General features: G+C 37.6%; 4 protein-coding genes and 1 non-coding gene across 7 annotated transcripts; 4 read left to right on the top strand and 1 right to left on the bottom strand.

Annotated features, from left to right (window-relative positions):
- The first annotated feature begins 597 nt into the window (after positions 1-597).
- LOC117917953 (type I inositol polyphosphate 5-phosphatase 5) lies at positions 598-4,467 on the top strand. 2 transcript variants are annotated; one of them, XM_034834439.1, is made up of 10 exons: positions 598-937; positions 1,087-1,159; positions 1,248-1,325; positions 1,679-1,766; positions 1,871-1,975; positions 2,205-2,745; positions 2,976-3,169; positions 3,292-3,400; positions 3,824-3,972; positions 4,062-4,467. In XM_034834439.1, the coding sequence occupies exons 1-10, from the start codon at positions 839-841 to the stop codon at positions 4,279-4,281; spliced, it is 1,656 nt and encodes a 551-aa protein (XP_034690330.1). In that variant the 5' UTR covers positions 598-838; the 3' UTR covers positions 4,282-4,467. The 2 variants fall into 2 exon arrangements, with proteins under 2 accessions (XP_034690330.1, XP_034690329.1); XM_034834438.1 differs by having other exon boundaries at positions 1,072-1,159.
- Positions 4,468-4,570: 103 nt separating this feature from the next.
- LOC117917432 (putative ETHYLENE INSENSITIVE 3-like 4 protein) lies at positions 4,571-6,046 on the bottom strand. The gene has a single exon (XM_034833712.1). It carries the CDS (start codon positions 6,044-6,046, stop codon positions 4,595-4,597), a length of 1,452 nt encoding a protein of 483 aa, XP_034689603.1. The 3' UTR covers positions 4,571-4,594.
- Positions 6,047-11,589: 5,543 nt separating this feature from the next.
- On the top strand, positions 11,590-13,303 carry LOC117917430 (annexin A13-like). The gene is made up of 4 exons (XM_034833708.1): positions 11,590-11,662; positions 11,817-11,977; positions 12,081-12,299; positions 12,596-13,303. Exons 1-4 carry the CDS (start codon positions 11,590-11,592, stop codon positions 13,136-13,138), a joined length of 996 nt encoding a protein of 331 aa, XP_034689599.1. The 3' UTR covers positions 13,139-13,303.
- A 1,020-nt stretch (positions 13,304-14,323) lies between these two features.
- TRNAG-GCC lies at positions 14,324-14,394 on the top strand. The gene has a single exon. It is a non-coding gene; the product is annotated as a tRNA-Gly (tRNA).
- Positions 14,395-16,789: 2,395 nt separating this feature from the next.
- Positions 16,790-22,687, top strand: LOC117918014 (protein ALTERED PHOSPHATE STARVATION RESPONSE 1). Of its 2 annotated transcripts, XM_034834534.1 has the most exons (5): positions 16,790-19,059; positions 19,235-19,312; positions 19,864-20,081; positions 21,516-21,739; positions 21,905-22,687. In XM_034834534.1, exons 1-5 carry the CDS (start codon positions 18,036-18,038, stop codon positions 22,578-22,580), a joined length of 2,220 nt encoding a protein of 739 aa, XP_034690425.1. In that variant the 5' UTR covers positions 16,790-18,035; the 3' UTR covers positions 22,581-22,687. The 2 variants fall into 2 exon arrangements, with proteins under 2 accessions (XP_034690425.1, XP_034690426.1); XM_034834535.1 differs by lacking the exon at positions 19,235-19,312 and having other exon boundaries at positions 16,791-19,059.
- Positions 22,688-23,059: the final 372 nt, after the last annotated feature.

Genomic DNA, 23,059 nt, shown 5'->3' with positions numbered 1-23,059 from the left:
GGTTGCAAAATCATTTATGGAATTCACAATGCTGTAAGTAGGAAGGTCAGGCCCTTTTGCGTGGCATGAGGCCTGGCCTTCGACAGAAACAACCCATCATACCATCTACCACCTCACAAAAAGACATCGAAAATAAAAAGGAATAAAAGATTTACAAATTGAAAATCATTTAATAAAACAAAATTGCAAAATTTCCAATAATAAATAAATATTAACATTAAACCCATGATGGAATCAGCATCATCTTGCTATACCTCCTTGATCAAGGGTGAATATCAAGAAGATTAAAAAGAACATATCAATCAACTTAATGAACAGAATAAACTCTAATTAAGATATTAGTTAAAACAAGCAAACAACTGCACAAGTTTGTACAATCCAAACTCAATAACCGTATCCGACATCTACATAATTCTGAGGATAATGTCCAAACGAACCGTGCCAGCTGGCAAATTTTTGTAAATTATTCTATTTTTAAAAAAAAGGGAAAGAAAAAGAAAATGGTATATTATGAGAAAAGGAAGAGGGATGAGTAACGGGCAGCGAAGGTGAACTGGGGACTTAACGGTCTATCCACCTACAATCCCAAAATCCTCCGACAGAAATGGCGGGAAAATCTGATCCCTCCTCGGAACGGAACACAAAAATTATAATACCACCCCCCTAGCAAAAATAAACAAGGAGAAAGGACAAAAATAATAACTGGCCAAAAAATTCATGAACCATGAGAAACTGAAAAAAGTTTCTCTCTTTAGCCACCCTTGACAACCGGAGGGACGTCGATCGGCGGTCATATTCCGGCGGAATCTGAACTATATTACTCAGAATTAATGATTGAATGTCGTCACTGACACGGCTTTCGGAATCAGATACCACCTCCGATATGACCAAAACCGCCACCCCTGACAATTCTGTCACGAATGATAAGAAAAAGAAGGTATTGTTATAATTATTATTACTACATCAATCTACTTTTTTTTTTTCTCTTTTTCTTGAATCGCCGTCATTAATAATTCGAATGTACACCTTTTAATTATTGTTTTTGTCTTTGGGGTTATGTTTTGGACGTAGTCCATCCTTCCAAAGATCTTTACTTCCAAGAAGAATGGGAGACAAAACTTGGATGATGACATTTTCGAATCAGATGGAGTTGTTCTAGGTCTGTCTCTCTGACCCATGGATGCCTTATATCGCCATCTTGGGTTTTGTTTTGATAATTTTGTTCTTATTTTCTCTCTGGTTGACAGATTTGGAAAGGAAAATTATTTCATCAAGGAGGAAACCTTTCAAGGAGACGTCCCATGTCATAAGAAAAAGTTTCTCTGGTGAGTTAAGTTAATGCATTATTTCTATGGCCTGTATCATATATATGTATATAAAATTATATATTGTGGGTCAGCTCTTACTCAATTCAACGGACTGGTGATGGGTGTGCAGGCTAAGATCATCCTTTTCATCTCCTCTGTTCTTGTATAATTTTGGTAGTTTACCTAACTAAAACTCTTCTTTGATTACTGGCCATAGACAAGAAAAAAAAGGGAGGAAAATAGATTTGGAGAAAGAAAATCTGCATGTTTGATGTTGACCCTTAATGCATTACCCTTTATAATATGTAAATTTGAAAGTTCAGAAGATGGGGAAATAAAACCATGGTTTTGATTTCTTATCCAACGCGCAGAAAGAGAGACTAGTCCAGGGATTGAAGGGCTAAACCTATCCAACTTCGATTCGCCCATGGCACCACCCACTGAATTTCAAGATGTCCGGTATTAATTCCCATAGTTTTCCTCTTTGTGAACATTTTCATTTGGTATCGCATTTGATTGGCCTTATGTTGTCTTACAGTGTGAAAATGTGATTGAGGTTGCAGGGTATTTGTGGCAACATGGAATGTAGGAGGAAAGACTCCCAACGCTGGCCTCAACCTTGAGGATTTTTTGCAGATGGAGGGTTCTGCAGACATATATGTCTTAGGGTATGGTATCCATTATTTCTTCTTCTTCAACCTTCTTCTCATGAAAACTTGTTATAAAGCTGCAACAAGATGTAATGTTTGTCTATCAAACATCTTGTGCAAGAGATTAGGACCATATGATTCGGAGAAAAGCTAGATGAGGTTTCTCAGTTTGAAACAATACCATCGTCTAATTGTGAAGTAATATGATCAATTCAGTTCTTGTCTACTAACATTCTTTCACCTTCAGGTTTCAGGAAATTGTTCCCCTGAGTGCAGGAAATGTCCTGGTGATTGAAGACAATGAGCCTGCTGCAAAATGGCTTGCTCTTATATGCCAAGCACTTAATAGTCCACAGTATGACCCTGATACGACCGATGGTTCAAGACTATCAAACTACTCAAAGGACTCAAAAACCCAGGGCGGCAGTCATCACTTCTTTCAGAAGCCTTCACTGAAGGTCCTTAGTAGGAACTTCAGGGCAGACACTCGGCTGCTCAAAACCTGCAATTGCCCTTTGGAGACAAGGGCCTCAGATAGGAGGAGGCCAAAAAAGCTCAGGGAACGTATAAATAAATTTGACTCTGCTTCTGCTGACGACTTCCTCTCAGCTGCTGATATACCCTCTTATCCTTCTTCACCTTGCTCCACGGGATACAGCCTTATCACAAGCAAGCAGATGGTGGGTATCTTCCTTTCAGTCTGGGCTCGGGATGAGTTAGTTCAACACATTGGCCACCTCAGAGTTTCATGCATAGGAAGAGGAATCATGGGCTGCCTTGGCAACAAAGTAAGTTCAACCTGCTCAGTCCCATTTGATAGCAATAGAAGTAAATCACATCACCGTATATACGGAGGGTGCTACTACAATTCCCAAACACAGGGGTAGTGACCTCTCTGTTTCATTAGTTTGAAGGGCTGAACCTTAATGATTTGTACTAATTTTAAATTAGCATGGTGGCCTACCGATCTTGAAATAGTATGCATGTTTATATTAATGCGAAGGAGCTTATATTGCAGGGGTGTATATCAGTTAGCATGACATTGCATCAAACGACGTTTTGCTTCGTATGCAGTCACTTGGCTTCAGGGGAGAAGGAGGGAGATGAGCTGAAGAGGAATGCTGATGTAGCCGAGATCCTAAAGAATACACAATTCCCCAAGATATGCAAGAATATAATTCGTCCAATCCCAGAAAGGATAGTAGATCATGAGTATGTCCTTGCTCACTTAATCATCAGTATAAAAATTTGCTTTCACTTCCCTTTCTTCTATCTCTCAAACATCTCTCCATATCTATTGTATTGTTTCTGCTCTCATGCTCTTAAAATTGCAGTCGTATAATTTGGCTTGGAGATTTAAATTATCGGGTGGCTCTGAGCTATGATGAAACAATAATTCTGTTGGAGGATAATGACTGGGACTCCCTTCTACTGAAGGATCAGGTTTGTTGCTTCAACTGAAATTATTTGACAAAGTGAGAGTTCCCAGAGAGTAAGAAAAAAAGAAGGGAAAAACCAAAATTTCTGCTCAATGACAGTGAAAAACCTATTAAAACATTGAGCTGTCGCAAGTCATTTGTAGAGGCCATGAGTGGCAAACCTTTCTTGAAGTTGCTTCCAGGAACTTTCAATACAAAAATGTAGAATGATATATCATGCTTGTTTAAACATTCTAGTTGGAGACCCGGAACCCCTCTTTATTTATGTAACAATGGTTAGTGAATGTCATCTTCCGCAGATAATGGCTAAATAATCCCATAAACTTCAACTCTGGGAACTGTTCATGAGCTGAATAAGAATACCGAATACTTCTATTGTTTATTTTGTACATGACTTGAGTAGCTTGTCTTCAATTGTTGTGTACAGTTGATTGTTGAGAGAATAGCAGGGAGAGTCTTTACCGGTTGGAATGAGGGTCGGATCTTCTTTGCCCCCACTTACAAGTACTCACACAATTCAGACTCATATGCTGGAGAGACAGTCAAATCTAAGAAGAAACGACGAACCCCAGCATGGTACGAATTTGTCCCCTTTCTCCCCCTATGTTCTGTCAGAGCGAATTACTAGAGTAGTAGTTTTTGACCACCTTGGGCTCGAATTTCAGGTGTGACAGGATATTATGGCTTGGCGAAGGCATTGAACAATTATCTTATATTCGAGGAGAGTCAAGATTCTCTGATCACAGACCTGTGTGTGGTGTCTTTTCTGTAGAGGTGGAGATAAGGAGCAAAAGCACAAGATTCAGAAAGGGTTACTCATGTGCTGCTACTAGAATTGAATATCTTGACTGCATACCTCAAAGACACAGCTTCTATGAGTTCTGATTAAAACCAACTTGTATATTTTTAGGGTCTGGCGGAAGAAGCTGCCCAATGTATTATTGCTTAGCCATCAATCTCTCATTTTAGAAGCAAAATAACATGAGATATATTAACTGGTCCAGGAAACTGCATTATATCTGATGATGTAATAAGGCTTTGTTACACAATACAGGTAAATATACTACAAGTAGTTTGCAAACTCCTGCTTAAAAGGAAAAGAAAAGAAGGGACTACGGTAGGAACCCTTTAACTCTTTCGGAAAGTATAGCAGAAGAGGTAAGAAAATGAAGACTTTAGGATAACCGGTGATCTCTTTTTAGCTTTGCTCGTAACGCATATTCCATATAGAAAATAAATTTTCATCAGATAAGGCATCTTCCGAAAGACTTGCATTAATTTGCATGTTTTCTCTCTGGATCTCAAATGCTGCATCCAGTCCTAAGTCTTCAATTCTACCTTCTTCCCAGTAACATGTAGTACTATCCGCCGCCTTGCTGCCACTGACCTCTCCAATTTCAATTACTTGCATGTCATTGCCCTGATCGACCTCGTTTGGCTCCTTACTCCACCATTCAACCTCATTAATATCCATGCTTTTAAGCTCCGTCATTTGTGAATCCATCAATTCATGATCATAGGGGAGGAGATTGCTGACAGTTGAGCCAGAGCCCTCATCATTTATTTCTTCCCTGTCCTTAATTTCCTCTATGCCATAAGTGCAGTGAAGGTGGTCGGTCCTCAAGTTCCTGTCTACGAATCCGAACTCTGTTTGGCTCTGCGGACACTCTGCGTTTTGGCAAGCGTATAATGTATTTACCGCGGCCTCTTTATCAAACGTACTCTTCCTTTTTTCACTGCAGCAATGTAAGTCGGAGTCTTCGTTTGGAACGAAGATAGATTGTTCTTCCTTTTCTTCTTCTTTGGATGATGAGATTTTGAGACATTTCTCTGTAAGTTTGTTGAGATATTCTTCTTGGTTAACCACCTTAGACCAAGTTGTAGTCTCTTTGGCAGTCATCTTATCTTGCAGGCACTTGGACTGCCTCACTAACCTTCTCATACGATCAAGATTAGGGGACATGTGCTTAATGATTGCAGCCAAAACACTCACCTTCCAAGCCTTTTTAAGGTCATGAGGCTTTCTATAAGGAGGTGGACCCTGCTCTTGGGCGATGCCTTGATCACCCCACCAAAGCTCCTGACCTGTGGGCCACCAAGGAGGGGCTAAACCCTTCTCTAGGGGATACCTTCTTTGTGGAGGAGCACAGTGTTGCATGAGTGCTGAAAGAAGAGAACCCAAAGTTGCGTCTTGCAAGTCCTGAAGGAGATGCATACAAGATTCTAAGTCCACACCCTCACTTTCTTCTGGTAGTGGCAAGAGCTCAGAAATGGCCAGCGGAGCATTCTGATCGAACCGGACTTTATCTTTCCACCACTCTCTTAAACTATCGGATGAGCCGGTGACAGGCTTCCCCTTCTCTGGGACAATCCCGTAGACGAAGCCTTGTCCCCTGCACACTTCCATAATTTTCACCATGTACTTAAGAATGGCATCCTGCGCTCTGCACATCTTCTTTCGGCGAGATTGCTCTTGTTTCTCAAGTGTCTCCGACACTTCCTTGCCGTGTTTCTCCTTAAACTTTTGCATGCGCAACCGGTCTTTCCACATCCGCTTCTTGAGCTCTTCATAGCTGAGCTTTTCTTTTTCTTCTTCCTCCTCCTCCTCTACTCCTTCCGCTTCTCCAATTTCTTCACAGGTTTGCACCATGTTTGCTATGAAACTGACCAGTGTATGATAGCAAGTGTATAAAAAAACACGGGCCAATAATGTCAGTACCCATACATTAATATGAAGATCAATGGCGGTAAGAGGTATAATTAAAGTACCCGGGAAATTGTAGATAGGGGAAGGAGGAACAATGGGACAAAATAGCGCTTCACGAGGTGAAAGAAAACTTTGGATGTACTAGGAAGAATGCAGTGTGAACTGTGAAATCGGCCCTAGAGGATTGCGGGGGTTGCTTGTGCGTGGTCAGCAGTTGCAGGGATGGGATTTTAGCGGGTGATGCAAGTATGCAACTGAGGCCATCAACATGAGACAGCTATATCATCATTTGCTGCATGAAGTTGGACACATGGCACAGGGTGATCCTCGGCAACTCACTGCACCAGTAATATAATAAGAGCTATAATCCAAGAGTTCTCGCCTCATCTCCCAACTCAAAACTATTTGGAATTTAAGTCTTACACGTCCAACCTTTTCTTAAATGGAGCTCCAGGAAACAAGCCTGAGATTCAGGCCCCCATTGCAAAAGTTTTTCTTGGGTGGGTGAATTGAAGCAGCAGGCCGGTCGGCATATTCATTGATAAATCCCATCGGCTAGCGTGGAAGTTTCTCCTACATGGATCGGCTTACATCCTCCACATCCAGAATTAACATCTAGTGACACCCTTTCAAAATATCTTCGTCAAAACAGGACACGACACCTTCCCAGCCGTTTGTTTCTTGGCATCATCATCGCAGTCCTTTATGTCTGTCGTTGCATTTTCCCTTAAGGTCAATGAATCCATATCTAGTGTTAGGTCCTCCTAAGATCGTGTTATTGCTATACGAAATTAAAAGAAATTGCTAGGCATTTAACACCTAAGAAAAGCCTTGAACTATGTACGATTTAAACATCATATGGATTGATAATTCAATATTTCGAAGATGTTTTTTTCTCTAAGGTAAAACCTCAAGCTTAGTTGTCGGCATGTAATTTCTACGTTCATCTTAAGGTACTTCGAGTGTATTTGATAGTAATTTTAAAAAATATTTATAATATTTATAATATTTGAAAGATAAAAAATTTCAAATATTAAAAAATTAGAAACACTTTCTAAAATCACGATTAAACTTACTCTTCATTACATCTAAAATAAACACTACCTTTAAGGGATTTTTTTCTTCGGGTGCATACTCCCTTTCATGTCTTTAAGGAATGATTAAAATATTTTCATTTAATATTTGGTTCTAATTTCCACCATTCTTTATTTTTATAAGTTCATATCACATTTTTGTTAGATGTCATGGTTCCATACTATTGGAAGCCAGTTTTCCTCCCTAAAATTGTCACATTCTCCACTCTATGGTTGCCACGTAAGTTACAGATAATCCAACATGAGCTGCCGCATGTTTTAGCCATTTTCATGCCAAAACAAGCCAGGCAAAAGCTGGGTGCCAGCTTTTCCTTACTTGCAACCAGTTGTCTCCCTTGCTCCAAGCTTCAATTCTCTCCCCTAAGTTGTGGAATTGGTGTGGAAGGGACTCTATCAAAGGGGGAAAAGCTAGCTGAATATATAGCGTAGAAAGAGAGTGAAGTAGCGTGTAGAAGCAGAAGAGAAACTAAGGAATAAGGAGGAAAAATATAGTCTTCCTCTACTCTAGCATAGACGTAATTTTACATTTTTATTTATGCTTTTATTTTCAATTTTTAATTTCAAGTTATAATTTTCTTATATTGCTACTATGAGTATTTGATTTTGTGGTTTAAGGTGAGGGTAAGCTTAGGTTTTTCCTAAATCCGAGTTTGGGTAAGTTAAGGATTAATAATTTAATACCTTCATTGTTGTCATCAAAGTAGAGTGTAGTTAAAGTCTTATACTTCTATTTATGTTTTTAGTTTAATTTTGATCAATTTTAATCTTTTTTATCTTGGTGATATGAGTATTTGATTTTTTCATGTAAGGTGAGACTAAGCTTAGGTTATTTCATCCTATTCACAAAAAAATGATTTTACGCAAGTGTCACGACACACCTCTACTACTTGACTTGAAAATATCTTAAGTAAGACTTGACCGATCTCAATGTCATACAATTAATTCAGAGACTGGAGAGTTTTCTAGTGACATGGTCATAAAGGTGAGTCACAAATTTTATATTCATATAGTTTGATTCAAATTAGTTTTAGTATCATGAGGGGGAAATGGTCGGAGAGAATGGAAACTCTATGCCATGGCCCATATATGAGATATAGGTCAAAAATGAAAAACCCTTAAGCTAACCTGAAACATTATCCATTTTCTAAATATTTTGTTGATTTATCAATTTTTAACTCCATTGCCTTTAAAACTCAATATAAAAAATTATCAAAAAGACAAATCCTTATCCAGATGTTTATCGAGTACTGCAAATTTACAGTTCTTTCAATCAGGGACTAGAAAATAATAAGAATACAATTTTAAGTCATAAACAACATAACAATATCTTATTACTCCTTCGTATAATTTTTTGGACGACACATGACCACACTTGAAGTGGTGAGTAAAGAGACATGTGGAAATTTTTTTAGAAGAGGTGGTAACAAGTTATAAAAAGGAATATGTTTTTTTAAAGAAAATAAGAATGATGTGGTGAAAGGAGGATGCAGAAGAAGAAGATGGGAGATATAATATGGGGCCTACTAGAGTAATCAAATATAAATCAACATAATTTAATAGGACTCACATTATCCCAAAAGATGTTGCAAAATGAGAGCATTTAAATGGAAGCCATTATCAACCATTATGAAAATTAAATAATAAATAGAGGTGGTTATGAAAAGAGAAACTTATTTCACATAATTTTGTTTTAAATCTAAGTGATTGTAGAATGGTTAATGCCAAGAAATGGCTAAAGAAAGTAGTTGATGTCATGTTCTTAAGAAAAGATAGGCAAGTGGACAATTTTTTAGCACAATTCAAGATGCATCCAGTATAGAAGGCAAAGAAACTAAGAGGGGAGGACATAAATATCATCAACACTTCTTTGCTAATCATAGTAGCCTTCTATCATTTTGGTAGAGTAGGTTAAAGTAGGTAAGTCATGGTTGCATCAATAGGGGGTATCCCAATATTATTCCTATTTTTAAAGTTTAAATCAATAAATTGAAGAGAATAACAATATTTAGTCCTAAACTATCAATAAAGAAGAAGTTCGATCAATATTCAACAAATCAATTTAGCATTGTTGCTCAAAAAATTATGAAGAAGACCTTCCCTATAAGGGACCATGTAACATATATTTATGAGATTGTTTTTATAATAACATCCAACAGATGCATCAATAAACATACAGTAATCACAGTGCTTTATTATAATACAAATCCTTATAAAAGGTAAACTTCTATGTGACCACAAGGGCAATTATTGAATCTTAAGGAACTAAAAGTTTTATTAAGATACAGTCTTAAGAAACTTATTATCAATTATGTTATCTTTCTTTCACATGCTAAACACAATGATCTCCTATATTTTTCTAGTGTAATACTATTTTGGACTTCATTTCTCTACAAATGTGAATCATGAATTAGATCTTAATGTTTTGAAGGTTACATTAGAGTTTTTTTTTTTCCTTTAGTTTTGTTCCTTAGGGATTTTTATATTTTAAAAGCTATGCCAAGGTCTATAGATCATTTTTGAGAGATGATCCATTGGTCATCTTTCAGTTCTTTTCCAATATAAACTGATTTCAGTCTCTTTATAAATGTTTAGACTACTCTATGATCTATTTTTTTGGGAACCAAAAACTATGTTACCCATCTAAAATACCAATACAAATAATTATTATATTTTTACCCTTAAATTCCAAGGAATCCTAAGGCATCAGTGGCACAGCCAAATTTTAATTTGGACTAAAATTTGTATTAAAAAAGAAAAGAGATGAAAAAGCAAAGTTGTGAGAAGTAGATATGTTCAATGTTTAGCATGCTTAGTGCAATTTATGCCTATTTAAAGCCCAATTGAAATATTCACTTGCTTAAAATTGGTTTTAGTATTGTGAGGGAGAAATGAGGAGAGATGGTGGAAACTCTATATTGTAGTGCCTATCGAAAAATCTTTGAACCTTATCCATTTTCTATTTTGTTTGATTTTTCATTTTTTAAAAACTTAATTACCTTTAAAACTCAATAAAAATATCAATTTATATTTTTCTTGAACTAGTTTTTAGTAATTTTCTTACCTGAATGCTCATCGGTACTGCAAATTTAAAGTCTCTATATTACAAGTACAATTTTTTGGGTCACACATGACTATACCAAAAGTCGTAAGTGGCATGTGGAAAAATTTTAGGATAGGTAGACAAACAATTTTTTTATTAGAATTCAAAGTGCATTGATTATGATAGACAAGAAAACTAAAGGGGAGGACAAAAAAATCAACACAAAACATTGTCAATCATAGTCATCTTCTATCATTTTGGTAAGAGTAGGATTAAAGTAGGTTAGTCACAATAGCATCAACGAAGAGTATCCCAATGCATTTTTGAAGAAAATAACAATATTTTATCCTTAAATCAACACTTAACAAGGAGTCGAATTAATATTTGACCAATCAATTTAACATCATTGCACACAAAATTATAAAGAAGACCTCTTCTAATATGGACCATGTAACATCAAGTTAGGAGACTACTTTTGTAGTAGCATCTGGTGCTTGCATCAATAGATAATATGGCCAATGAACTAAATCAACACTCAACAAGGAGTCGAATCAATATTTGACCAATGGTTTAACATCATTGCACAAGAAATTATAAAAAAGACCTCTTCTAGCATGGACCATGTAACATCAAGGTAGGAGGCTACTTTTGTAGTAGCATCCGGTGCATGCATCAATAGATAGTGGCCAATGAATCAACATCAACTTCAAATCAATCTATTATTTGGGAACCTAAAACTAGTATACCCATCTAAAATATCAATAAATTTGATAATTATATTTTCACCCTTAAATTTGAACAAATCCTAAATCATAACTGTCCCAATTTTAATTTGAACTAAAATTTGTAAATAAAAAAAAAAAAAAGAATGGTTGTGAGACGTGGATGTGTGACATGTGTCCAATGTTTAACATGTCTAGTGCATAACAGTCTCTGCCTAATTGAAATATTCACTTGCTTTAGTCAAAATCAGTTCACCACGGCCTCCACTTACATGGTTGACATCACTGGGAGTCATCAATCTTTTTATTTGCTATGTAGTATTGGAGAAAGAGAGATGCCTTGAAACCCAGAAGTGTCTGTTGGGAATGTTATGAAAATGCTGTTGGAGAAAGTGATGTTTTGAGAGGACGATGGAGTACGGTTGAAATTGGAGCTCAGGATATATTCCCTCATTTTGTTCTTTGACATGGAATTTAGTTGTTATTCCCTCACCTGCACTGCCTTCTTTGCGTAAAGTAAATATTCCTCAGACTGTCATCGACATTGATATTTAGATTGTGGTAGACAAGCCCACCTCCACCTTATAAAATGGCCTCACTTTGCCTCTGATTGCTCAAGTTCCCAGAAGAATGGAGAGTCGTTCCACTCAAGCCTCTAAGAAGTATCAACTGGACTGTCAATACCTCAATTCTTGTTTCTCAGGTACTCTTCCCTGTGTACCCTTTTGGTGTTTGGCAGGAGCTAAAAAAAAATGGCTAGTTTACCTTCATAGTTGATGGTCTTCAACGTGATGAGGCATATTTTTCCATGTCCTTGATCGGCTGTTTATTGAGGTAAGAATTATACTTGTATACAGGCAATGATCCAAATAATATCATTACCAAACAAAAGCTTGTGGAGCTTCTCACAACCCGAAGCCAGCAGGAACTCAAGCTTATCCGCCAAACATACATTACTCTCTACAACAAAGATCTTCTCCATGTTCTATCTGGCATTCGAAAGAATGATGCCTTTGCTGTAAGCATGATATTCACTACAAATTCAACCAACATTCTTCCCTTATACTTTGTTTGCTACTTTATAAAATAATGATGTGTATATGCTTTTAAATTGTCCACAGAATTTAGTGCATCTTCGCCTTAGTGAACCACAGGATCGCGATGCAGACATAGTGAGAGACGCACTTTTTGGGGGGAGAGTGAACCTTAATGCTGTTATTGAAGTAGTGTGTACTCGTTCTTCTTCAGAGCTCCATTCTGTCAAGCAGGCCTATCGATTTCGCTATAATTCCGATGTTGAACAGGATATTACCCTCAAAGCTGAAGGTGGTTTTAAAGAGGTATGCATATTATAAGTAAAATTTTGATGATAGGTAGTTTGAAAGCAGGGCAAGGACTTGATAGTCCCATGGAAGTGGAATCATTCAATTGTGTCTGGCATCATATTTCATACTGTTTCCTTCCTGTTTTATTTTTTTTTTTTTCCTAAGGAATTTGAAAAGGTGGGCACAATTTTTGAACTGTTTCTTTGTTAGTGTATCATTGAAGGCACAATCGAACCATTTCAATCCAAGCTTGGGGGCATCCAAATATGGGCACAAATGTCACTTATCTGCCCTTATGTTTGTATTTTCAGATTCTTCTTGCAGTCCTGAAATCGAGTCGCAAGTATGGCAGCAAAGTAGACAGGAGCATGGCCATGTGCGATGCTAAGACACTGTACGAAGCAATGGAGAGTGGAATATTTGTTGATTGGAAAGCAGTCATTTCTCTTATGAGTGAAAGAAACACTGGACAACTCAAAGCCATTCTGATCTCCTACAAGGAACTCTACGGTCAGGAATTCTCCAAGTTTCTCAAGTGCAACAAATGTGGAAAATTTGGAAAGGAACTCCGCGTCGTAGTCCGAGGCATGCAGTATCCTGAAAGGTTCTTAGCCAAGCAGCTGAACAGAGCACGGCAAAATAGCAACGCACGGGAAGTTGTAGCCAGAATAATAATTTCTCGTTTGGAAGTAGACATAAAAAATATTAGCAATGTTTTTGCTGCCAAAACACGATGGTCTTTAGGAAACCTTGTGAGAAGGGAATTCAACACTTCCGGCAGTGGCAACAGTCATGCTAGCAAAGCCAATGCCCTGCTTGCTGAATTTTTGTTGGGACTTCTTAAACGTTGTTAGGGAGATTCCATGTTAGAGGCTAGGGATTATTGTTAAGGTCTGTCGTATGAACATACTAGGGCTAAACTTGGGCATGTTCCAATAATGTATAGCTGCCTATATTGACTGGATGTCTACTAGATTTGGAAGGAAATGCCATCAGTGTACGTTACTTATATTTAAATAAGAGAGACCTTCAACTTAGTGTTAACTATTAACTACATGTGGGTACCAGCCTCCAACCAAGAGGCATTTTTCTTGTGGCTGCCTTGGTGTAAGTTCTCATTCACCCAACAGAACAGAGGAAGACACAGTAGAAAGATGTTGCAGAAGTAACTTGTTGATTTTATCCACGTGTCAGGATGCCACGTGGGGCAAGCAAGGTGGCAAGCAAGGTTTCATGGTCTTCTAGAAACAACCCCGGCCCTATCCCCACTCATGCAAACTCGAAAAATTTAAATTAAAACCAGTGAGTTTGCTCCAAAGTTTATCCCATTTTTCACATGGTGTAATGAGACACAGCCAGAAATGAAGGTACCCGAGCCATCAATGGAATGTACAAGCAGCTTGAGATTGTTCATCTCAGTTGGTTTTTTGGCTTTATGAGCGGGCCGAAGCACCCACGAGCATGAGAATAATGAGGAGTCGTCATATGTCATTTAGCTTTTAAAACAAGTTAACAAGATAGAGCATTGAATGTTATAAAAAGTTTGATTGACTTTCCACAAGTAACAATTGAGTTTCAAATAAGATGATCAAAATTTGATCCAATGATATCCTATAAAAATTGCAAGTGTTACCTTATTGCACAAGGATAAATACGTGTCTTGCCTCTTTCTATAGAGGTTCCAATGATGTTCTTATTGGAAATTATTGAGAATTATGTCTATCATTTTCAAAGTTAGAAGCAAAAATTGCATTGCAGAGATGAACTCTAATCTTAATAAAAACTTTGCAACTAAATTAATTAATATTATAATTTTTATTATAAATAATTATATATATATATATATATAATTTATATTATTATAAATATATACAATATAAATATAAAATTGAATTCAAATTTTAAATTGAATTAAAAGAAATATATAAATGATATGGGAATCACCCTGAAGAGAGTATCTGGCTCGGCTCTGCACAAATATGATACAAACATATATGATATATAAGTGTGGACATATTTCGTATCAAGAACGAAAAAATGCGGATATGGTCGAATGGTAAAATTTCTCTTTGCCAAGGAGAAGATGCGGGTTCGATTCCCGCTATCCGCCCAAGGTAAAGAAATGCATTTACTATGATAAAGCATTCGGTATTGTTGAGTAATTATAGTTGATGCTTTCCATTCTGATATTTTCCTTTATATAAACAAAAACAAAAACAACCAAAAAAACTTATAGGGGAACATTCACTTTTCTGTTTGTGTCAACATTTGGTGGGTGATAATGGGCTCATCGTGTGTTCTTGAAATGACTTTTACTTGGGAACCTCTTATTGTTAGGAGCATAAAAGCACTAGGCAACTAGATCGATGGCTCCCTCCACAAAATTTTCTCGCCAATCAAGCAAGTTTAAGCCCAACCTACCTCCCACACTCTCCTGTGGCAATATTTCTTCCAAAAAAAAAGAAAAAAAGAGGAGGTATGGAAATTAATAATATTCAAATATTTCCTCAATCTTCAACTTTCTTAGGTCACACCATGATTATGGTTGACGTTTTCCATTCTAATATTTTTCTTTACATAAACAAAAACAAAAACAACCAAAAAACTTGTAGGGGAACATTCACTTTTCTATTTGTGTCAACATTTGGTGGGTAATAATGGACTCATCGTGTGTTCTTGAAAGGGCTTGTACTTGGGAATCTCTTAGTGTTAAGAGCAGAAAAGCACTAGGCAACTAGATCGATGGCTCCCTCCACAAAATTTTCTCGCCAACCGAGCAAATTTAAGCCCAACCTACCTCCCACACTCTCCCGTGGCAATATTCCTTCCAAAAAAAAAAAAGAAAAAAGAAAAAAGGAGGAGATATGGAAATTAATAATATTCAAACATTTCCTCAATCTTCAACTTTCATAGGTCATACCATGATAAACACTTGAAAATTAAAAAGAAAAAATTAGTGTAGCTGGGTCTATTAAGTAACCCATATACATCAACATACTTTAGTGATAGTAACATTGCCACGAGCACGGACCCGGGCATGGAACATCCTTCTTTTTGCATTTGTGATCATTAAGTTACAACCTTATTGTAGTACTATTTTTCTGTCCGCATCTACCAATTCTAATAATTACCTTTCCAATAATTTGAGTGGCCGATTCTCACCCTAGGCGGAAAACTGATGTTTGCAATCATCAACTAAAAGAAAAAGGCTTTACTAAAGGAGTTGAAGATCACAAAATGCAACCACTCGTGCATCAATAGGGAAATAAAGAGATAAGCCTATGGCCATAATATCATTCCCATCCATCAAAACAAGAGTGCAACTTTAAACCCATAAAAACATAACTAGTATACATAGAGGAAAGAAAAGGAGACCCCAAAAAGGGATTTGCTCAAAAAAATATATGGGTAAATGAGAATACATTAGTTATCAAAGTAATCAAGGTTGTGTCCTTTAGGCTGCCTAAAGATGGGCTCCTTGAGAAAAATTTATCTAGTTCCTTTAGGTTACATGGACAAAAGTTAAAGTTGAAAGGAAAATCACGATCAATGGGCTCATTTTTCTTTCTTTATGTTTACTTTTTTTTTCTTTTTTGTTTTTTCTCTTTTCCTTTTGATTATGGAATGGCCTAGCAAAAGCACCAGGGGTGGGAGAAATGCTTCAATTACCACCGGACTATGCAGCAGTGTGCTTACTTTTGATTCTTAAAGGCCAAGATTTCTACTAGTGCTTTTGATTCTTATGGGCAAAGAGTTGTATTTTAATATTTCATGCAGAAGCCATTTGTCTTGTTGTCATAAAAGACACCTTACATGACACAGCAGAGCAGCAGCATGTGAATCCCAGAAACGAGATTATGAAATTCAACTTCTATCTTGGGTAAGATGTGGGCATCCATATAAAATACCAATAATTTTAGGGTTCCCATCAAATGCTTGATCTCTTACCTTTTGCAGTATGACTCCACCTTGTTGATAGGCTTCTTCTGTATACACTTTATGTAAAGCAAATCTAACATTGGTTCTGTCAACAACAATACTATAAGAACCCCATATTATTTTATGTCCTTCTCTACAAATTAAGCCCACATTTCATCAATTCAACATTAATATAGGCAAATAACCAAACGGGTAACAGACTAACAGCACTAAAATGATCCACTTCTCTACAACTTTTTCTCATGTCCCCCCCTCCCCTTTTTTTTTGATCTGGCTAAAGAAATGTTTTGACTTCAGAAATCAAACCCCCCATTTCTCACAACATTCCACCTCAACCTCTGTACAAAGAACATTGGGCTCCATTGTTTATTCCACACAGCATCAAAAGTTATATACCCTTTTCCATGTACACTTATATATACTGGAATATTCAGTCAGTGGTGGGGGTGGTTTGAGTTCGGTCTGACACCAAGTGGGCTCAATTTGAATAGGGTGGAGCCTTACAGGTGATATCCCACCATCACCACTACCAACTTGTTCGTCACTCTCCCCTGTCCAGCCAAAAAAGTGGTCTAGGAAAATTTGCCGGATTTTAAGGAGCCGTTAGAGCCTCCCTCGGGAAACCTAGGGGAAATTCATCACGGACACTTTTTTCAATAAAAGCGCTAGAGTCTATGCTGTGTTCTGAATGGGAAAATGAAGAAGTAAATGAAAATAAACGACAGAATGGATTTCCGTCTTCTGGGTGAAATAGATTTTGAAAGGATGTGGGTGTTTAAGGGTGAATTTGGTTCGCAATGATACAATTAATTGGATTTGTTTGCCTTTCCTTATATATTCCTGCTCATTAACCTTTCTTTCCTGAACATTAATAAGGTGTTAGCCCTCCCACCTTTTATCACTCTGTACACAGGGAGGAGAGAGAAAGACGGTTTTTTTTTTTTCTTTTGGTTGAATAAACTGAATGAATGTGAATCTCACCAGAACAATTGAATTGAGGATTAATAGCATAACCCTTTTGCCATTTACAGAAGAAAGTGAAGTTGTGAAAGATTTAGAGGGGAAAATGGAAGTTTTTTTTTTTTTTCCTTTCTTTTTGAACATTTCTTTCCTTTATTTTCGTTGGTTGAATAGACTGGAATGAATGTAACTGGACACACACAACGAGGCCCGTTACTGACAACTGTAGTAGATTCCTCGCTTTCTCTCTCCTTCTCGCTTCTTTTTACATTTCTTTTCTTCTTCTGTTTTTCATCATTTCAGTTTGCCTTCACCATCTCTGCAAAATCTTGGCTGCAGAGCCCTAAAAGCAGGCTGATTTGCACTGACCCAAAATCCATTGATTACTTTGATCCGCATTCAGGTTTCCGTTAATGGGTTAGGTTTTATGACTCCCCAACTACTCCTCTTCTACTCCGCCATAACCCATTTCGCCAAAACACCCTCCTGTTTCCTCTGTTTCTTGTGCAGGGACAGGTGTGTGAACACGAGAGAGTCCCCTATAGAAAGTCTGAGGATTTCGCGTCGTTTTCAGCTGGGTCTAGTCCCATTCATCGATACTAAGGGTTTCGCAAGTGGGTTTTGCTTTTCTTGGAGAACAGAACTTCGTTTAAGGGTTACCAAGGTTGCTCTGTTTCTCTCTTTGCTGGTTTAGGGTTCGAAGAAGGAGGATTTCTTCTCTTTCTTCACTCCACTTTCTTTCTTCTGGTGGATTTCTCGAGGTGTGTTCAAAGTGGTTATCGAGTGGTGTTTGGTGACTCGGAAAATGGGGTTATTTTCATGAACTGGGGGTGGCTAGCTTTTTGCTGAAATATGGGTTGTGCAAGCTCCAAAACTGAGAAAAACGAAGCTCTTCGTCTTTGCAAGGAACGGAGGAGATTCGTTAAGCAAGCTATTGATTCAAGGTACGGTCTAGCAGCTGCTCATGTTTCTTACACTGAATCTCTTCGAAATATCGGCATTGCTCTGCGGCGATTTGCCGAAGCCGAGGCATTGATAGAGTCATCTCTATCAATGTCGGCCACCGAACTTGACAAAACCCCATCACAGTCCTCTTACCCGTCTCCATCTCCTTCGCACAATGCTGAAGTTTCAGATTCCCCAATGCACAATGAAAGCCCCCTTTCACCTCCTGTCTCCAGATTGAGTTATATGAGATCAGGAGCTACTGCTGCTGTGACTGTTAGTGTGAATCCACCTAAAAATGGTTATATGGATGATGAATCTACATCATTTTCAATGCCACCACCCCCACCACCTCCTCCAGAAGGTGCTTCTTGGGACTACTTTGATCCCGCTGATGATAGTGAAGACTTCAGATTTGTGGGACTTGATGGGATTAATATGAATTTTGATGATTTGAGAGCCTGGAAAAGGGTCCAGGGCAAAGAAGTGGGTTTAGATGGAACTGATGAACTACATGAAATATCAACAAGGCCAGGATGGGAGCATAAGACTCCTGAAGGGTCAGATTGTAACGACCAAATGGAAGAGAGCAATGGCCATTCAATTAACTCTGGAGGAACTGATGGTATTAGAAAAACAATTGACTACGAAGTGAAACATCAGGGAGCAAAAGCTAAGGGGTCTGCAGAAACTATGTCAAGAAAACATATTCTTGACCAATCTGGTTCAAAGAGGGAAAGGGCCTTGGTAGAGAAAGATGTGTCAGCAGAAAGAGAGGACCCTTCAGAGTTCATAACTCATAGGGCTAAAGATTTTCTTTCAAGCATAAAGGATATTGAGCATCGTTTCTTCAGAGCCTCTGAATCTGGCAAGGAGGTCTCCAGGATGCTGGAGACAAACAAAATCGGGATAGGGTATTGTGATGCCAAAGGTGATTATTCTTGTTCATGAGAAAACTTATTTTATACAATTTAAATTGCTGAATTGGATTTTGATTCTTATTTTTTCTCTGGTCCTCTGGGATGAATACTTATAATAGTCTATTAGTTTTCATTCCTAATTATTCTTGTATAAGTTATATGTACTGTCCCAAATCATTCTTGTAGGGCGGTCATCTGCCTCACGTCTTTTTGGGGCTTTCCAACTAGTTTGTTGCCAGGAAAAATCTGCACTTGTTTCTCATGGTAAGTTTGACTTGTATATGAGCGTGAAATATGGTAGCCAATCAATAAATATACAGGTACCTAGTGCTTAGGCCTGTTTATTGAAACTCAGAGATGGAAAATTTACATCCTAAAACAGTTGCAGAGAAATTTTGTCACCTATGTAAGTACAATCATTTAATTTTTTGGACAATCTCTTGCGTCACCCAGGAATCTTTTGCTATTAACCTCCTCAAGAACAAGGTGAAAAAGACAGAACTTTTATTTGTGGAGCAGAGGAATAACATCCTTCTTCAACTGTGCACATTAAGATTACATGTGAATAAACATCTTGATTGGGTTTTGGGGTCAATTGCATTTGCATTACTTGTCACTACCATAACATGCGGCCAACTGAATTAAAAAAATCCTTTTCAATTCACAAGCAGCTTTTACCGGATAGCATGTGGGACTCTTTTTTTTTTTCCATATTTTGTTTTTTTTTTTCTTTTCTATCTGGGTTGGTAGGTTACTGAGGTGTGTAGGTTAGGGGGATTGCTTGTAATAATCTAACTTTTTCAGTATCTGTACAGAACCTCTACAACATGGGACTAAGATTATTACATGGAATCGGTCAACATCTTCGAGGTCATCTTCATCAAAGAATCCTCTTACAACTGCCACAACCAAAGAAGATAATGATGATAGTGGAAGTGATTTTGTTGAAGAGTTCTGCATGATTGCTGGAAGCCATTCCTCTACTTTGGAAAGACTCTACGCATGGGAGAGAAAACTCTATGATGAAGTGAAGGTACTTGTTTGAAGCCACTTTATTAACACAACAAGCATTTTCTCAGTTTCTTGATTCTCTTGGGTTTCATGTTGTATGTAGTGTAGATGAACTTTCTTTCACAATTGACTGATTATTACTATTTCATGATCTGGAACACAAATGTTTGTATTTTAGATCACAATTTGGGACATTGTTACCCATAAAATGAAGCTTTTTATTTCCAATTGACTATCTAGGGGTTTCTTGTTGCATGATTGTGAAAGGGTTTTAGTTTACCACATGGGTTCATGATTCAGAGCATCAATGTTTTGGTATCTGAAATTCTTCCTAGAAACTTTTTAGTGTAGCAAAGAATTGTTCTTCCTTGGCTAACATTGTTGGTCTTTTGACACAGAATAGAAAAAGGAGCATGAATTATTCAAGAAAATCCAGTGGATGGATAGAACCCAAACTGAATTTAACCCATCTGTTTACAGAAGTCAATATCTGGGTCTAAATTTAGTGTCTAACCAGTTTTGAGTTTTGTTGGAGCCCATGATATTCATTGTGGGTCTAAATTCTACAGCTTAAGATTTTAGGGAAATTGGTTATCTAACAAGTTTTACACTACTCTAGGGCAAGTAACATTAGTTGAAAAAACAAGCAATTTCTGGTGATTTTTGGAAACGCCATTTGGTTGATTTTCTCTTGAATGGACAGCAAGAGCTATGTGGATCTAGCCCTAGCCACTTTAGACCATCCCATTAGCCCATAATCAAATGAGCTTTTTCCATGTAGGTTCACCCATAACTAAAAGATCTTGTTATCGTAATTAGCCATCTAATTGATCTTGTACGATAATTAACCATCTTAGAGAACTGATGAATTCTCTCTAGCCATTTACAGCATAATCCTTATATAGTTTAATCCTGCTATTCCAACAACTAACCCATTATTGTTCATTTCAAAGGAGTTCTGATAAGTAATTTGAAGACCAAAACCCCATGGTCTAAAAGCAAAATTTTTCCCTCCTATACATCAACCTTTCAGTGAAGAGATGTATGGTGATTAATGTAAAAACTCTACAGAAACCCGGTATTGTTCCTCTTCTGACATACACATTAAATGCTGATATTACTAGTCACTAATGGTGCTCCATTTGGGGATGAGATTGTTTCAAGTGCCAATAGATTCATACTATTTTCACCTCAACTTGGGTGCCAAATTGTGCACATAAGGTGAAATAGCTCTCTTTCAATTTGTATGTTGACGTTCCTAAAGATTGATCAGGCCTATTTGTCCCTTTTGGTTTTCCTAACTCTTCCTTTGCTGCTGATTGTGTATTCTACCCTGTCAATTGATTTGTGTCTCTGTTGTTATTGATATATAATCCCTTTTTAAAGTTGTCCCATGTATGTTGTTACATCTCTGTCATTTTCTGACCTGCCCTGCTACCTTTTTGGTTTTCTGTAGGCAAGTGAATCTATCAGGAAGGAGTATGATCGGAAGTGTGATAAGTTGAGGCATCAAGTAGCAAAAGATCTTAGCTCCCAAGTAATTGACAAAACCAGGGCAGTAGTTAAGGATCTACATTCACGACTAAGGGTGGCAATTCATGCTGTTGATTCCATATCAAAGCGGATTGAGAAAATGAGGGATGAAGAGTTGCAGCCACAACTTGCAGAACTGATTCAGGGGTAAGATTTTCTAGTTTTTATTTATCTTGAAAATGGTATACCATCAAGCCTTACTCTCATTCGTAGATAGTAACTTCAATTTTTTCCATGCCCTTTAAACCCATGTCAACTAAATTGATATGGTATGTATTAAGTCATTACATATCAACCATGGCCCTTGTGCAGATTGATCAGGATGTGGAAAGCCATGCTTGAGTGCCATCACGCACAGTACATCACCATCTCATTGGCATACCATGCAAGAAGCTCAACAGGAACTCCACGAGGAGATCCCCACAGGCAAATTATGGCTCAGCTACAGTCCGAGATTGAATACTTTGGCTTAAGTTTTGCAGATTGGATCAACAGCCACACATCATATGTCGAAGCTCTGAATGGTTGGCTGCAAAACTGCATCTTGCTGCCACAAGAGCGTACCAAGAGCAGAAGGCCATTCTCTCCTCGTCGACTTATTGCCCCACCTATATTTGTTCTGTGTCGTGATTGGTTAGCTGGGGCCAAAGGTTTGCCAGCAGATGAACTCAGTGATGCCATCAAACAATTTATATCTGATCTGCATCAATTGCTGAGGCAAACAGAGGAACAACAGAAGAAAGAGAAGCCATTTGATTCAAATACCAATGGAGAATCGGAGAGCAAAGATGATGAGAAGAATGAGGACAAGTCTTTAAACTTGGGCTGCATACATACAAGTCTGGCCAAGGTGCTTGAGCGATTGACAAAATTTTCTGAGGCCTCACTGAAAATGTATGAAGATGTTCGACAAAAAAGCGAAGCAGCTCGAATTGCATATTCCACTGGCAAGCCTACCAGACCTGAAGGCTATGTAATTAAAGTATAAGCATCTCTAAGCTTGCCATTGGAAATAGATATTTGTAAAAATCAAAGTTTGTTGCAAAAAAAACCTTTCTGAGTAGAAATAGAATAAATTTTGGGATTGGTGCTAAATTGGTTCTTGACTTGAAGCTAAAGGTGACTCCGAGGTCAGCCATTTATGACATTGTCTTTTTGATGAAAGACCGGATTTCCTTTTTCTTCTTTTTTGAAAAATTTTTTATTGGTTACACTAGACCGGATGAGTGGTTACACAAGAATTCTTGTTACCACCAATTTCCAGCATCAGATGTGAGGAGGGAGCCTCTCAATCGGTTGGGATATGGGAGGTTTGGATTCTTACCAAATCACCCATATTGAGTAAAAAAAATCACTGACTACCAGTGGAAAGATACTGCAGATGGGTGTAACAGGAAATGTTTGACAGAATATTTTCTTGTGATGCATTTGCGCAGGTCATGGCACGAAAAAGAAAGAAAAAAACAA

This window comes from Vitis riparia, chromosome 7, assembly GCF_004353265.1.
Source record: "Vitis riparia cultivar Riparia Gloire de Montpellier isolate 1030 chromosome 7, EGFV_Vit.rip_1.0, whole genome shotgun sequence".
Lineage (NCBI taxonomy): Eukaryota > Viridiplantae > Streptophyta > Magnoliopsida > Vitales > Vitaceae > Vitis > Vitis riparia.
Note: the sequence above shows the minus strand (reverse complement) of the source record. Positions and strands in the feature narration are given on the sequence as shown.

Excerpts from the sequence above, each read along its gene's own strand:
- LOC117917432 (XM_034833712.1), bottom strand. The coding sequence starts at position 6,046 with ATGGTGCAAACCTGTGAAGAAATTGGAGAAGCGGAAGGAGTAGAGGAG.
- LOC117917953 (XM_034834438.1), top strand. The coding sequence starts at position 839 with ATGTCGTCACTGACACGGCTTTCGGAATCAGATACCACCTCCGATATG. Across the intron at positions 1,326-1,678 it reads CATAAGAAAAAGTTTCTCTG|AAAGAGAGACTAGTCCAGGG; the intron begins GTGAGTTAAGTT and ends TCCAACGCGCAG. Across the intron at positions 1,976-2,204 it reads GCAGACATATATGTCTTAGG|GTTTCAGGAAATTGTTCCCC; the intron begins GTATGGTATCCA and ends TTTCACCTTCAG.
- LOC117917430 (XM_034833708.1), top strand. The coding sequence starts at position 11,590 with ATGGAGAGTCGTTCCACTCAAGCCTCTAAGAAGTATCAACTGGACTGT. Across the intron at positions 11,663-11,816 it reads CCTCAATTCTTGTTTCTCAG|GCAATGATCCAAATAATATC; the intron begins GTACTCTTCCCT and ends ACTTGTATACAG. Across the intron at positions 11,978-12,080 it reads GAAAGAATGATGCCTTTGCT|AATTTAGTGCATCTTCGCCT; the intron begins GTAAGCATGATA and ends AATTGTCCACAG.
- LOC117918014 (XM_034834534.1), top strand. The coding sequence starts at position 18,036 with ATGGGTTGTGCAAGCTCCAAAACTGAGAAAAACGAAGCTCTTCGTCTT. Across the intron at positions 19,313-19,863 it reads ATCTGCACTTGTTTCTCATG|AACCTCTACAACATGGGACT; the intron begins GTAAGTTTGACT and ends GTATCTGTACAG. Across the intron at positions 20,082-21,515 it reads AACTCTATGATGAAGTGAAG|GCAAGTGAATCTATCAGGAA; the intron begins GTACTTGTTTGA and ends GGTTTTCTGTAG.